The sequence below is a fragment of the Desmodus rotundus genome, chromosome 5 (genome assembly GCF_022682495.2).
Source record: "Desmodus rotundus isolate HL8 chromosome 5, HLdesRot8A.1, whole genome shotgun sequence".
Lineage (NCBI taxonomy): Eukaryota > Metazoa > Chordata > Mammalia > Chiroptera > Phyllostomidae > Desmodus > Desmodus rotundus.
This window is the reverse complement of record NC_071391.1, coordinates 145,882,174-145,896,034: the sequence shown is the minus strand read 5'-3', so window position 1 is coordinate 145,896,034 and position 13,861 is coordinate 145,882,174. Positions and strand designations below refer to the sequence as shown.

Here is a 13,861-nt window from a genome sequence, read left to right as displayed (position 1 = left end):
GTTTAAAGACCCTGCTTTACTATATACGACTATGGTGACTTTAGGGTGACCAGTCATCCCAGTTTGCCCAGGAGCATATGGGCCTTTCAGTCCTGAAACTGGGAAAGTCCTGGCAAATGGGGACAGCTGGTTACCCCACTTGACTCCAAAAATTTCCTGAGGCTCTTGTTTTTTTTAAGATTTTATTTATTTATTGTTAGAGGAGAAGGGAAGAAACATTGATGCAGGAAACACTGATTGGCCGCCTCTTGTATGTTCCCTGAAAGGGGCTTCCCAACCTCAGACTAAACCCGAAGTCCAGGCACGTGCTCTGACGGGGAATCAAACATGCGACCTCTCTGGCTTTGCAGGGTGACACCCAACCAATGGAGCCATGCCTGCCAGGACCCTGAGGCTCTTGACGCATGCTTGGGAAAGGCATGTTAGAGGCTTCCTTACACCTCAGGACAGTTACTCCCAGCTGATGCAGTGTGTTGTCATGGAAACATAGGCACAGAGACAGGGAGTGGCCTACTCAGGGCCACACAGCCAGCAGGCGACAAACAGCCAGGGCTAAAACACAACTGCCTCAGCTCTTAGTGGGTGCAGCACTTCCCTGACAAGCCACCCCTGTACCCCTGGCGTGGAACTGGACAAAAGGTACCACTGACCCAGGAATACCAGCTTCCACGCCCAGCAGCTCCTACAGCACCAGGCACATCCCAAGCAGCAGGAGGCCAAGCAGAGGCTCCTGTCATGCAGCTCAATATCCCCCACCTCATGTTCTCGAAAAAAATATGGGGCCAGTTTAGGGGCTGGGTGGGGTTCCAGCACCTAGGCAGAGAAGGGACTTTTTTGGTCCCATGAAAGTGTTTCTTACCTGCTTGCTGGTCCCTGGATTTTTTTTTTAATATGAGACAATTAGAAATTAAAGACTTAAAGTGAAAGCAGAAAGGGAAATGGATAGTGATGGCGATTGTACAATGTTGTGATGCACAAAAGCACTGAACTGTCCGTCTGAAAACAGTGAACGTGGTAAACAAAGCCACAAACAAGGGGGGGAATGCAGTGTTAATACGGACCTCTTCGTGCTGCTGCGATCTATTCCTATAACTATAATCGACATAGTCACTCCAAGCATGAATTTTCCTTTTCTTCCAGGCCGGGCCATCTCCTTCGTGACCAAGAACTTCTTTTCCAAAGCCAATGGAAACAGAGGTGGCGCTCCCAACGTGGCCGTGGTGATGGTGGATGGCTGGCCCACCGACAAGGTGGAGGAGGCTTCTAAGCTTGCGAGAGAGTCAGGAATCAACATTTTCTTCATCACCATTGAAGGTGCCGTGGAAAATGAGAAACAGTACGTGACAGAGCCCAACTTTGCAAACAAGGTATGTAACTGCCCAGAGACCCACCCGTAGTAAGGATTCCCTGCACTCTGCAAAGCTGGAAGAGCCATAGAGGCTGGTTTTTGTTCCTTCGAATGGGTGTTCCGATCAACTTTTAGGCGGGAAGGCCTCCCATGAGGGACTAGTACTTCTGGAACCTGGAATTGCCCTCCTTAAGCAAAACCCCTCAGGAGAACTAGTGAACTATGGCCACGCCAGCACCTTCGAAGATTGGTGTCCCCCAGGTCTCACAAAGAGGCTTTCCCAGGCTCCTCCCACAGTGCATGGGATCAACCAGGCAGCCCAGAGAGCCTTCACACAAGCATGCACACGGGCACCATACACTAGCTCGCACATGCGTGTGCATGCACGCACACTGCAAATTAACCGATCTGATAAACAAGCCGAGGGTGGTACTGAGCCAGGTCAGGGAGATCATGGTTTCGAACGCTGCTCTTGGCCACCTGCCTCGACTGCCACACACAGGCCCTATCTGCAGCCACTGGGCTCCTGTCCGCACCCAGCACCGCCTCTCTCTCCTGCCAGGCCTTTCCTCAGACTCATGGGGGGAACCCCTCTCTCCACCCATCACCTAGAATTCAGCTCAGCCTCAACCCTCACCTCAAATGTCACCTAGTCCATGGAAAGTTCTGGGAACTAACTGCATTTAGGTTTTTATAAAACCAATTAAAAACATTTCCTGGGGCACTTTTAAGTCACTTCTTGTTTTAAAATAAAACTTTAATTATACGAGTTCATCTGGCGACATCGGGTCTGCGATTCCTCTGTGACCCCTGCACAGGGAGCGGTGAGGAGGAGGCTCCACTTTGGGGACACCAGCCCGGTCACTTCCAGGGGCACACAACCAGGTGGCTCAGCGCTTACTTGCAGCTGCGTTATATTTTTTCTGGAACAAGCTTGGGCACAAGTAAATAGTTTTTTGCCTGGAGGCAGGGTTGTTGGCTGGACAGCGATGGGGTTTTAAAGGCAGAGAGACTTATGTTCCAGTCTCAGGGACTCAGGATGTGCCTTCCCAGTGGGCCCTCCTTTCAGAGGGGTTATAATTCCAACTGGTAGAAGGGGGTGGGGATGCCACCAGAGAATCTCTCCCAGGGCACGGCCTGCAACATCTGACACATAGTGCCCCCTTGTCACTGGTGCAGGGCTGCTCTGGAGACATTTCTTGAGCTATTTCTCCCGTGTGTCTTGTTTTCCCAATCAGATCAAAAGCGTGATTTAACCCTCCCACACGCTGGTGCCCACCAGCGCCGGTCTATGGCCGGCTGCCGGCGCAAATGAGCTGACACATCTGCAGGGGCAGACATAGGAAGCTGAAGCAGAGCCTCAGCCCTCCACTTGGATTTGCTTAACGGATGGCTCTCCTCTAAACAGAGACCTGGCTGAGGCAGTGGGAGCGAACTCAGAGATAACATGAGGGGTTTCTGCCCCAGGGAATGATAAACTGGGTGAACAGAGACAGAGAAAGAGCTTCAGAAGGACTAACTAGTGTAGAAAAAAAGAGTCTGTCTGCTACTGGCCCTGAGCTGGTGGCCAAGGGTAATTGTGACAGACTGGATATTTGAATCTCTGACCTGGCAGGGGTCCCTCCGCTCTGTCTTCCAGGCTGCGTGCAGAACAAATGGCTTCTACTCACTCAGTGTGCAGAGCTGGTTCAGTCTCCACAAGACAGTGCAGCCCCTGGTGAAGCGGGTCTGTGACACTGACCGGCTGGCCTGCAGCAAGACCTGCTTCAACTCAGCTGACATTGGCTTTGTCATTGACGGCTCCAGCAGCGTGGGGACGGGCAACTTCCGCACAGTTCTCCAGTTTGTGGCCAACCTCAGCAAAGAGTTTGAGATTTCGGAGACGGACACACGCATCGGGGCCGTGCAGTACACCTACGAGCAGCGGCTTGAGTTTGGGTTTGACACGTACAGCACCAAGCCTGACATCCTCAATGCCATCAAGACGGTGGGCTACTGGAGTGGTGGGACTAGCACGGGAGCCGCCATCAACTACGCCCTGGAACAGCTCTTCAAGAAGTCCAAGCCCAACAAGAGGAAGTTAATGATCCTCATCACTGATGGCAGGTCCTACGATGACATCCGAATACCAGCCATGGCTGCCCATCACAAGGGTAAGCTGGTCTCACTAACCACTCTGGTGCCGAGCATCCCTCTGTGGCTTGGTGGGCCAGTGGGATGAGGAAGGGGCTGTGTTTTTATGTGTTGCTTTTGTCTACCACTTAATAGAATGCTCAAAACCATAGGAGAGTATGGGGGTGCAGTTAAACACCACTCGCCCCTCCGCACAACGAAGAAGAAATAAGGCAGGGCACACAGAGGCGGCTCCCAGCGTTATGGCAAACCCCAGGCTGCAGACGACGGGGAGCATCACCCCCTCCTTTACATCCTACACCTCGAGTCACTGCACAGGAAGGTGTGACACATGAAAAAGGAGTTTGGCTCATTTCTTTAACTGTTACTGAAGACACCAAATTGTGTTAGAATTTTGAAGAAAATGAATGTTTTAAAAGAAAAGTACTATTTTTGTAAGCAACTGCTAACCAGATGTTGGGGGTTTAGGGGAGACCACAAGGGAATTTCCATTCAAAATATGCAAAGAGATATTTCCATATAAAAATTTGTATGAGGGCCACAGAAAGTTGAAAACCATGAAAAATGAACCAGGTTATTTCTGTAAATGTTTAGAAAATCAGTAACATTTTAATACCTCTTTCACAGAATCTATGTATAATCACCATCTTGAAAAAGATCATAAAATATCATAAAAGTACAAACAACCTAAAGAAAACCAAAACCCCAAGTGACAGTAATAACAATACTGATAATGTAGTTCCAGCTTCGACCTGCCTCCAGGTGGCCAGTAAAGAGCAAAGGCCCAGAGAGGAGGACTAGTAAACGGGGCTCACTCATTGCAGCGGTTTCTTTCTTCTTCCTAATTTGTGTTTGTCTGCAGCATCTTCAGTTTTCTTTAAAGCTGCTTTTAATCTTTTCTGAAACAAGGAGGGGTAAAAATAAACAAGCCTTAAAATGAACCAGCAGTTCTGACTTCTGGAAACCGAAGTAACCAGACACCAGGTTTGGGCAGAGTCCTCCCGTGCTTGCCACTGTGGAGCGCTCTCAGAACGGCAGGGCGGTAGATGGCCCATGTGCCAGCCGTCACAGTGTCCCTTGGGCTCGTGTCAGCAGAGTGAAGATGGTTTAAGGCTCAGAGGCAACCCTGCCCAAAGCTCCAAAGTGAGTGGGCAGAGTGAAGGGGGCAGCTCCTGACTACAGGTCCAGGGCTCTCCTGCATTCTCCACGCACCTGTCCCCCCTCATGCTCAGCTCCACTCTCATTTAGTTTTCTATATGTGCCTCCCTTGGGCCTCATCCCGGGGTGGCCTCGGCCATCTCTCGTCCAAAGTGCACACTGACGGAGATGTCCTAGGAGCTACAAAGGCTGTCATATTCTAGGCAGCTCTAAAGAACTGGGACCAATAGATACAACTGACAGAGCGGCAATGGATACCATGTCCCTGGGAGCGTCCAAGCCAAGGCTGCTTGAACATCTCTCATTAAGCGCCAGTTCAAGGTTCTCAATGACAAGGGTGGGCTTAAGGACCTGACCAACTACATTTCAATACTGTTTGCATGTCTTTATTTGGGGGCAGGGCAGCCTTTTTTTCTGTGAGCAGACGTGAGGGCTTTGTCATTCTAAGCCAGACCCATCCTGCAGCAAAGCTGGTCCTCTGCCACTTGCCAGCATTTCGAAGCTCGAAGCTGAATATGCGCAATGTAGACAATATTCAGAGAAGACACTGGAGAAGTAAGAAAAGAGCTGAGAGCTTAACTGCAGTTTAATGAGCCCCAGTGGAAAAGAGCTGAGACCAGAACCACGTGAGGGGTGGATGGCTCTTTAATCAGCGGGGCGGGTCACCCAGGAGACCCTGGAGATAACCACACGGAGATAGTGACCCTGTGGGCAGCTGGGGGAGTGAGGCCTGGGCAAAAAGGCCGTACCCAGGCTCTGCCCTCTCTTTCATGGGCATCTTGCTCACCCAACCCTGGCCAGCCTGCAGGTGGTGTGGGAATAGACTTCCGCAGAGAAAGGTCCTGTACCTGCTGACCAGCTGCCCCCAACCCAAATCAAGACCCATATACCAGGCAGTCTCCATTTCCCCACTGAGAATAGACATCTCGCCTCTGAACCTGTCCTCTGCTGCCGGGGGCATATTGTTCCCTGTCCTAGTCCAACCCCTTTAACTCTGCCTTATTCTTTCCCACTTGCATCTAGACGTCCTTGAGCCTCCCCCTTCCTAAAACACAAAACAATCTTCTTTGACTCCATGTTCTGCTCCCACTCCAACCTGCCTCCTCTTTACAGCACACTTCTGGAAGGGTTCGTTATCTGTGCTGTCCTGTAGTTTCATTCCTTTTCCACCCTCAACTCACAGCAGTTCATTTGGTTTCTTTGGCATCTACTCCCCTGAAACTGCTCTCTCCAGACGAACAATGTCTTGGTTTTGTGTTTTCTAAACCCAATGAGTACTTTTCTGTTTCCATCCCACATGACCTCCCCGCAGCATTCAACACTGTTGGCCATTCCCTTATCTCGAAACCCTTTCTTCGTGGCGGTGATGGAGCAGATGCGTTGTTCCTGCACTGGGAATGAGCTTGGACTTTATGGCTTGTAAAGTCACCCTCAAGCAAGCCTAGAGTGATTCAATGCCATTCTAGTTAAAAAGATCTTGCGCTGACTCTTTGATACATTTAAGACTCTGAAATTTTGTTTGGCTCTACATACAGGTTGAGCAGAGTGCCATGTGGTATGATCTGCATGGCACGAAAAGTTTCACCTGTCCCAAAATCCCCTCTGCAACTCGTGGACATGAAATTCTGATCTTGTCTGTTTTGTGCCCTCAAAAGATGATAAACTCCTATGAGATAGCAACTGTATCAGTTGTGTTACTGTGGGCATGTAGCAGATGTTCATGCCTTGGGCACATGTTTTTTTCTTTGTTTTTAATATTTTATTTATTTATTTTTAGAGAGCGGGGAAAGGAGGGGAAAAGAAAGGAAGACAAACATCACTGTGTGGTTGCCTGTCACACACCCTCAACTGGGGACCTGGCCCACAACCCAGGCATGTGCCCTGGTTGGGAATCGAACCAGCAACCCTTTGATTTGCAGGCCAGTGCTCAATCCACTGAATCGTACCAGCCAGGGCTGAGGCACATTTCTGATTTTAGCTTTGGTTGCATTCAAACACAATAGCCAGCAGAGCATCAGGAAGGCAAGGATTCATTAGCAGTACCTTTTCTTGGGCCCATTTGCTTCATTGAAATTTTGTCCTCACAGGCGTGATCACCTATGCCATTGGCATCGTCTGGGCTGCACAGGACGAGCTGGAAGTCATCGCCACTCACCCTGCCAAGGACCATGCCTTCTTTGTGGACGAGTTTGACAACCTCTACAAATTGGTCCCCACAGTCATCCAGAACATTTGCACAGAGTTCAACTCACGGCCTCGGAACTGAATTCCGAGCAGGCAAAGGCTGCTTTTCTGACGACTCTGGGACAGTCCCGGTGCTGCGCGGGCACGCACGGGGCCGTGAGGCACGTAGGGCTTGAGAAACACTGTGTTGTTATGGTTCATCGCCACTGTGGGTTTTTCACACTTCAAAACTTGGAGTTAGAGAGATGATCATACCTTTGTAGAGTGAGCCAAAATGATACATCCTTTTGAGGATGTTGAGGGTTTACATTTTGACAACTGTTTTCAAAATAAGTATTCAGAGTAGAGTACAGTACTTATGACAAGCTTAACCAAAGCTTTTGTGAGGTTTTTAAAAAAACTTAACTGCTCATTAGAACTCTGTAACCTTCCACAAGTTTCATGCTTGTCATGACAACACAGGAGTTGCTTCATTAAATATGGACTCCATGGATAATTCTGTGTCATGGGTAGTGGTCACAGTATTTGTCACAGGGACACCCTCTGCTCTTCGCCTTCCCCAGAGAACTTGCTGTGCACTCACTCCTGGCCCACGGTGCCGACTCACCCACGGGGTGCAGAGCGACTGAGTTCCCACAACTTCTAGCTTTAGGACCAGTTAGGAAGTAGCCCTGGAGAACCAAGCCGATCTGGCTTAAAAGCGGTGCATTGAGCTGGTGCAGACACTCTCAGCCCCTGCTGTGTCTAAGAATCACTTGGAGACTAAAATGCTGGTTACCAGCCTCCGTCCCAACACCAGTGAAATCTGAGTCTCCAGGAATGGAGCCTGATTACTGGCATGTTTGAAGTGCTCTCTGTTGAAGCTGAAATGCTGCCAGAATGGGGGACTAGAGTGGATGCAGGGGACCCAATCCACCACTGAGCAGTCGGTGTTACAGCTATTTCCTGAGACAGCCCCTGTTTGCGCCTGTTCTTCTTGGTTCCATTCAGCTTAGCATTTGTCCTGGAGTTTTTCATTTGTTAACTAGATATCATCATCAATGATGGCTGGATATTAACTAGATATTATTATTAATAACTAGAATTATTATTAAAATAAGATGGAATAGGTTTGGGTGAACTCTGTTTTAGTCGAACTCCTATCCTAGGATAGGACTGTTTTGCTTCCAGCTTCTGCCAAGCACTCAGGGGTTAGGATGTGAAATCGTGTGCCACCAGGAAATGAAGAACCATAAATAGAGATGACATTTGAGAAGTTATGTTTTGTAAAATGTGTGTAGAAAAATGCTACTCTGAATGGAGGCAAAAAGATGGTACCTGTGCAAATACCTGGGACAAAAGATTTACATTAAAATTTTTGAATTAAATGTATCATCCATTTAGTAGAATTTGCATAAAGCTTAACAAATCTCTCAGTACCTAGGGAGCAGTATATTGTCAATTTACAACGTGGGCTACAGAGAAGAATCAATTAAAGGTGTCAGCAATTTCACATTTATTAACCATAAATTTAAAGGCAATTGCAAACAAATATGTTCAAAAACTTCAAAATATAAAACTATTTTCAAAGAGGAAATTCTTTGTAAAGACACTAGTGACACACTACTCGTGACCAATTCAGCTAAGAAACTAATTAAGTACTTAGAGGAATTATTCTGCCTATAGTTTTAAGTGTGTAGATAATGAATACAAAGGAGTTTTTTTCAATGTCACTTCAATGTACATACACAAGTAAGTTAATTTTTTAAAGAAAAATTTTCTTTTAGAAAATAGTTTTGGAATATAATTATTTTATAGGGGCCTTAGTATAAAAACCATTTTGTCATCAATAAGTAAATATTCCCCAAAATAATATTTTTAATTATTTTGGTATCTTCCTACATTCACAAAATTGTCCCAGTTTGGGAAATAAATTATATAGTCACCCTTAGTTATAGAAATTATACAATTTTGCCCTGGCTGGTGTGGCTCAGTGGACTGAGTGCCGGCCTGGAAACCAAAAGGTTGCCAGTTCGATTCCCAGTCAGGGCGCATGCCTGGGTTGCGGGTTGGTTTCCCAGTTGGGGGTGTGTGAGAGGCAACCAATTGCACATCGATGTTTCTCTCTCTCTTTTTTCCCCTCCCTTCCCTTCTCTTAAAAATAAATAAATAAACAAATAAATAAAATCTTTAAAAAAAGAAATTATAATTCTGAAGATAAATGGGACCTCCTGAAATGGATCCATTGTCTCTCTGTTGTCAATAAGTGTTTGCATGTGGAGAAAGCAGCTTCAGAAAGGAGGTGGGTCGGTGCTCAGAGGCTATGGTGTCATCAGAATTGTCTATGGGGATGTTCAAGTCACCAAAGATGGTGACAGGAATCAGGATAGAGAGAGAAATAGGGAGCCAAGCTCTGGCATGCTCAGCGAAGAGAGAAGGTGACTATGAGGTTGAGAGAAGGCTGTGGTGACAGGGACGGGGGGCTGAGGGTAGACCTTCAAGGGAGCGGGGTGCTTTGAGGGAGGAAGAAAGGGCACTTGGAAGAGCAATGGGGACACAGAGCAGACCTGTCCCCATTCCAGGCCTGAAATCTGTGGGGTGAGAGAGCACGAGCAGACTGTACTCAGGAAGTGGCAGAAGACAACCAGGTTTCAGGCAAGCTGGGACAAGAAAGGGTTGAGGCATCTGGGAGCTCGCTAACAACGGAGAGCGGCTCCCCACGACATGGTGGGAAATCTGGAGTGGGAGTGGGGCTGGGTCAGCTCAGGGTTTGCATAGAGCGGTTTGGAGATAAAGGTCCTGATGGTGATGGGTGACACGGGAGGGTTGGATATAAATGCCACCTTGCTCAGCCTAAACTCTGCCCAACACTGCTGGGGAGGCACTGAAATAGAAACTTAGAGACAATTTACGTCAAACCCTCCAGTGGCAAAAAGGAAACCCAGGCCAGAAGTGGTCGTGCAGATACGAAGGGACAGAACTAGAATTCAGATCTCCTGTCTTCCAGCCTATTGACTCACTTGGCTGCTTTACGAGGTTTGAACACCCCCACTCTCTCTCCCATCCCTATCCTACACACACACCTGGTTCGGCACACTCACGGGCTCTGGGCCAGCCTTTGCAGAGCTCTCTGGGTCCTGCAGACTCGGAGCCAATCTCTTAAGGCAACTCATTCTGTGGTGTGAGCAGAAAAGCTCTTCCATGCCCTCTCCCCTCCAAGTCAACCAAAAGAAGCAGACAAGGAGCACCAGTCCAGCTTCTCTGGGTGCGAATAACGCCTAAACTCTACTCAACTGTTTCACCTCTCAGGAGTTAGGGCTCTTTGAACGAAGTTTCTTTGCTAAAAGTTTTGCAAGTCTCTGCTAAGAATTTTCAGCCACAATGACAAGGGTCAGGTGTTTCTTGTTTCTTTGGTCTCTTTAAACCCCTTTGAAAAGGACAAAAGCTCCATGAAGCAGGTTTTCTTGGGGGACTGGCATGGGTTTCTAAAGAAAACAAGACTTCTGAATCCAAGGGTTTTTCAGCCTCAAAGAGGAGTTTCCAAATAATAATGTTATTTTCCAGTCACAACCTTAAGAAAAGTTCTCCCCTTAGATTACTAACAGGTAAATGTGGTAAGTAGGAAATATACCTGAAAGCATGAATCCAGTTACTTTGGAAAGAGACATTTATTCACAGCTTGCAAAGCCTTTGAGGGATTCACAGTTCAGTGGGAAACCACATACAAATGAATGATTAAAACCATGTAATTAGTATTATGGGATTATGCACAAAGTGCATGAGTGGCGATTGCAAACCACCTCATGAGAAATCAAATCATAATAGTGCCTAACGGCGAGCGTTTGCCACACGCTGGGCATTGTTCTAAGGGCTTCATGTGCATTAACTCATCCCATGACTTGCTGAGAGAGGTACCGTTATTATTTGCATTTTAAAGTACATGCAGCAGAAGCATGGAGATGTCAAGTAACTTGCCCAAGGTCATAGGGCTGGGAGAGGCAGCTCTGGGAGTTAAACAGAGGCAACCTGACTCGAGTCAATATACTTAACCACTTGGCTCCTTAAAATGGTGGCATATGTAACAACCAAAGTGGCTGAAGAGAGGGTTCTCTAGTAAGTGTGACAACTTAAAATGTATGTGTAATTCTGCAAAGTGTATTCTCAGGATCTATGAAATGTACAAAGTCTATTAAGTGTCCAGTGCAAACTGCACTTCCCCCTGTCACTTCTCTTGATCCCTGGGACAGCCAGCCTCCCCTCACTTACAATGAGTGAGTTTAATGTATAGTCTATAGTTCCTGTCGCTCCCTGAACACATTGGGCTCCTCATCCTCTTGTTAAACTCCTGAGCCTTCAAGTCTCCATCCAAATGCCACTTCCTCTCCGGAGCCCTCCCTGACCTGCTCAGATAGACATAGGCTCTCTGGATACCGAATCTTGACCCATCTATTTTCTAGTGATCTTTTTAGTCCCTTCTCATCAGGGGACCCAATCTATACATGTCATCAGCGACACAGAATACTAAGTCTAGTTCTGACTGTGTCTAAGGCATCTGACAGTGCCAACCCCCTCATACAATGGCACTGGTAGAATGGGAGGCAGAGATGTTTCAGGAAGAGGGAGACAGAATGATGACAAGAGAAACAGAGGATCTAATTCCATCCAGGCTGTACCCCTCTTTCAAACGCCCTCCTAAGTTTCATAACTGTTCCAATCACTGTTTTCAGAAACAGGATCCTCTTCAAGTATCTATCCAAAGGGTAACTCTGTTCCTCACCTTCTCTCATTTTTCCTACAGAAATAACAATCCCATTCTTTGTTTAACGTTATGAGTTTTATTGAACAAACGTTTTAAGCACTTATCATGTGCCAGGCATTGGGGCAGGCCCTCGGGTACGAAGATGAATAAGACCAACCCCTGCCCAAGGAGCTTTAGAGGCTGGTATTGGAGAGTCACACACAAACCGGTAACATCTGACTATCATGTGACAGGTGACAGGCAAGCTTGGGAAGCCTTCCTGGGCTGGCTTTTGTCTGTTTTAGCCAGATGAAGAAAAATGGAAAAGTCCCAGCAGAGCGGATGAAGGGGACAAAGGCAAGGAGGCACAACCACAGGGTGACACACAGACAGTATGACAGCTTGCAACTTGAGGCAGGGCTGTCAGGAAATGAAGCAGGAGAGAAGAGGGGGCCAGGCCATGGGACGCTGTGTTGGTTAAAGCTCTCGGGGTTGCAAGCAACAGAAACTCAATCCACAGTAGCTCAAGTAAAGGGGAAATTGTTGGATGGAGACAGGAGTAACTCTTGAACTCCAAGGTCAGAGACACTAGAGAATCAGCTAGCCCTCTCCTGCTACTCTCCACAATGATCTTCAGCAGGAAAGAGTTGAGGACCCCTGCAGAGGGAAGAGTGAGACCCACCCAGTAAGGACTGACCCTACAGTGCAGCCTCCTTCCACAGGGCCATTGACAAACCACATCGTTCTATCTGACCACCTTGCAATTAATAACTTTTTGAAATTCCTTGAAGCCTTCAAGTCGCCTTGAATGCTGACAGATGCACACCCACAAGTACCTGGGTATGGAAAACCAAATGCAGGCTTTAAATATTAGTCTTCCTCTGTTTTGCTGAGAAGCTTTACCCAAGAAAACCAATGGCTGTCTCTCTCAGACTCCCTTTCAGTTCTCTTGGCCTCAATAGCTACAAGATGTTACTTGTTTATAGGCCATTAGCTGTTGAAAACTGTGAAGCCTGGCAGGGAAGCTTAGGTGCTAATTCTGGGATCCACTTCTGTTTTTAGTGTGAAGGCCTGTCTGTGGGTGAATGTACTATTTTGATAACCATCCACATAGAAAACAAATAAGGTTGAAATACCACCATTTCAATGCAAACTTTGCTTTTCTTTCTTCTTTCTGTCTTTTTAAAAATATCCTGTAATTGAAAAATACTGAGCTGAACTTTCTTCCTGCCATCCCTCTTACACAAACTGGGCCTGTAGCAAACAAGGTGCCCAAGTAAGCAAATGCTATACTGGCTTGGCAGCTGGGGCTTTCTTACAAAAAACACAATTCCAGCTGAATAGCTCCTTTCTGTGATTCCTCTAGTTTCACACTTCATTGAGGTGAGCAGGGTGCATTCAGGTTAATGGCAAATTGGAATCTGGGTTCTCAACAAAGAGCCTTTACATGACTGCCCAGGGCACAGAAACCAGGGGGGTCTGGGAGCCATGGAAACCATGTAAACACAAAAAGAAGACCCAAAATCATTTTAATTATTGTTGGTCTGACACCCACAAGGCATCAGTAAACCTGCAATATTATGATACTGATTTTTTTTCAATTATCTTAATACTCTACAAGTTCTCCCTGCCATCGTAGTGAAAGGGAATTTCTTTCCAATCTCAATAGGGAAGTTGTGTGGCATTTTAAAGCCCAAGAGGGAACGGGGACAAGTCAAAGCGTACAAACCACTGTGGTAATGACTGCCTAAGATACACACCAAGCAAAATAAATGAGCAGATGAAGTTTTCTGAAGGGCAAAGTAGCAGTGTAATTTGGTTTTCTCCTAAGAGAATGCTCTCTTTGAATTGGGGCACAACTGCAGTATGGAAACTCAGGGGATCTTTCCAGCTCCTATGACCTAAATGAAAGGCCTGCAACACCCACAGAGGGGGCATTCTCCTGAAGTAGAAAAATCAACCCTTTCATGCTGGAGTAGTTCTAATCCTGGACAGTTAGCAAAGATCTCTGGAAGCAAAATACTGGTGGAGCCATGGCAGCCTCGGGGTGGGGGGAGTCGTCCACATGGGCAGCCAAGTCCGCCCTTGCAGGACTGCGGGGTTGTTCGTGGGCAGATCTGGGACACCCCTCAGAGACCTCCACCCCCCTCAGAGACCTCCACCCCCCTCAGAGACCTCCACCCCCAAAATACTTGGTCCTGCACTATGCCAGTGAGGACAAGCCAATACCACTGCATAACTACTTCTTGTTCATATGACTCTGTTTGCACCCCCAGGCTGGGGCGGCCTAGAGAAATTCTGCGGACAAGAGTAAAACCAAT

The 13,861-nt window shown here is 47.2% G+C and overlaps 1 protein-coding gene across 2 annotated transcripts in view; it reads left to right on the top strand.

Annotated features, from left to right (window-relative positions):
* The window catches only part of VIT (vitrin), a 96,120-nt gene extending 88,303 nt beyond the window's left edge, over nucleotides 1–7,817 (top strand). For both annotated transcript variants that reach the window (XM_024553031.4, XM_045189327.3), the window contains 3 exons: nucleotides 1,141–1,367; nucleotides 2,988–3,501; nucleotides 6,727–7,817. In XM_024553031.4, coding sequence (XP_024408799.2) covers nucleotides 1,141–1,367; nucleotides 2,988–3,501; nucleotides 6,727–6,905 — 920 coding nt within the window. In that variant the 3' untranslated portion in view covers nucleotides 6,906–7,817. The remainder of the gene's footprint in view (nucleotides 1–1,140; nucleotides 1,368–2,987; nucleotides 3,502–6,726) is intronic.
* The last annotated feature ends 6,044 nt before the right edge of the window (nucleotides 7,818–13,861 follow it).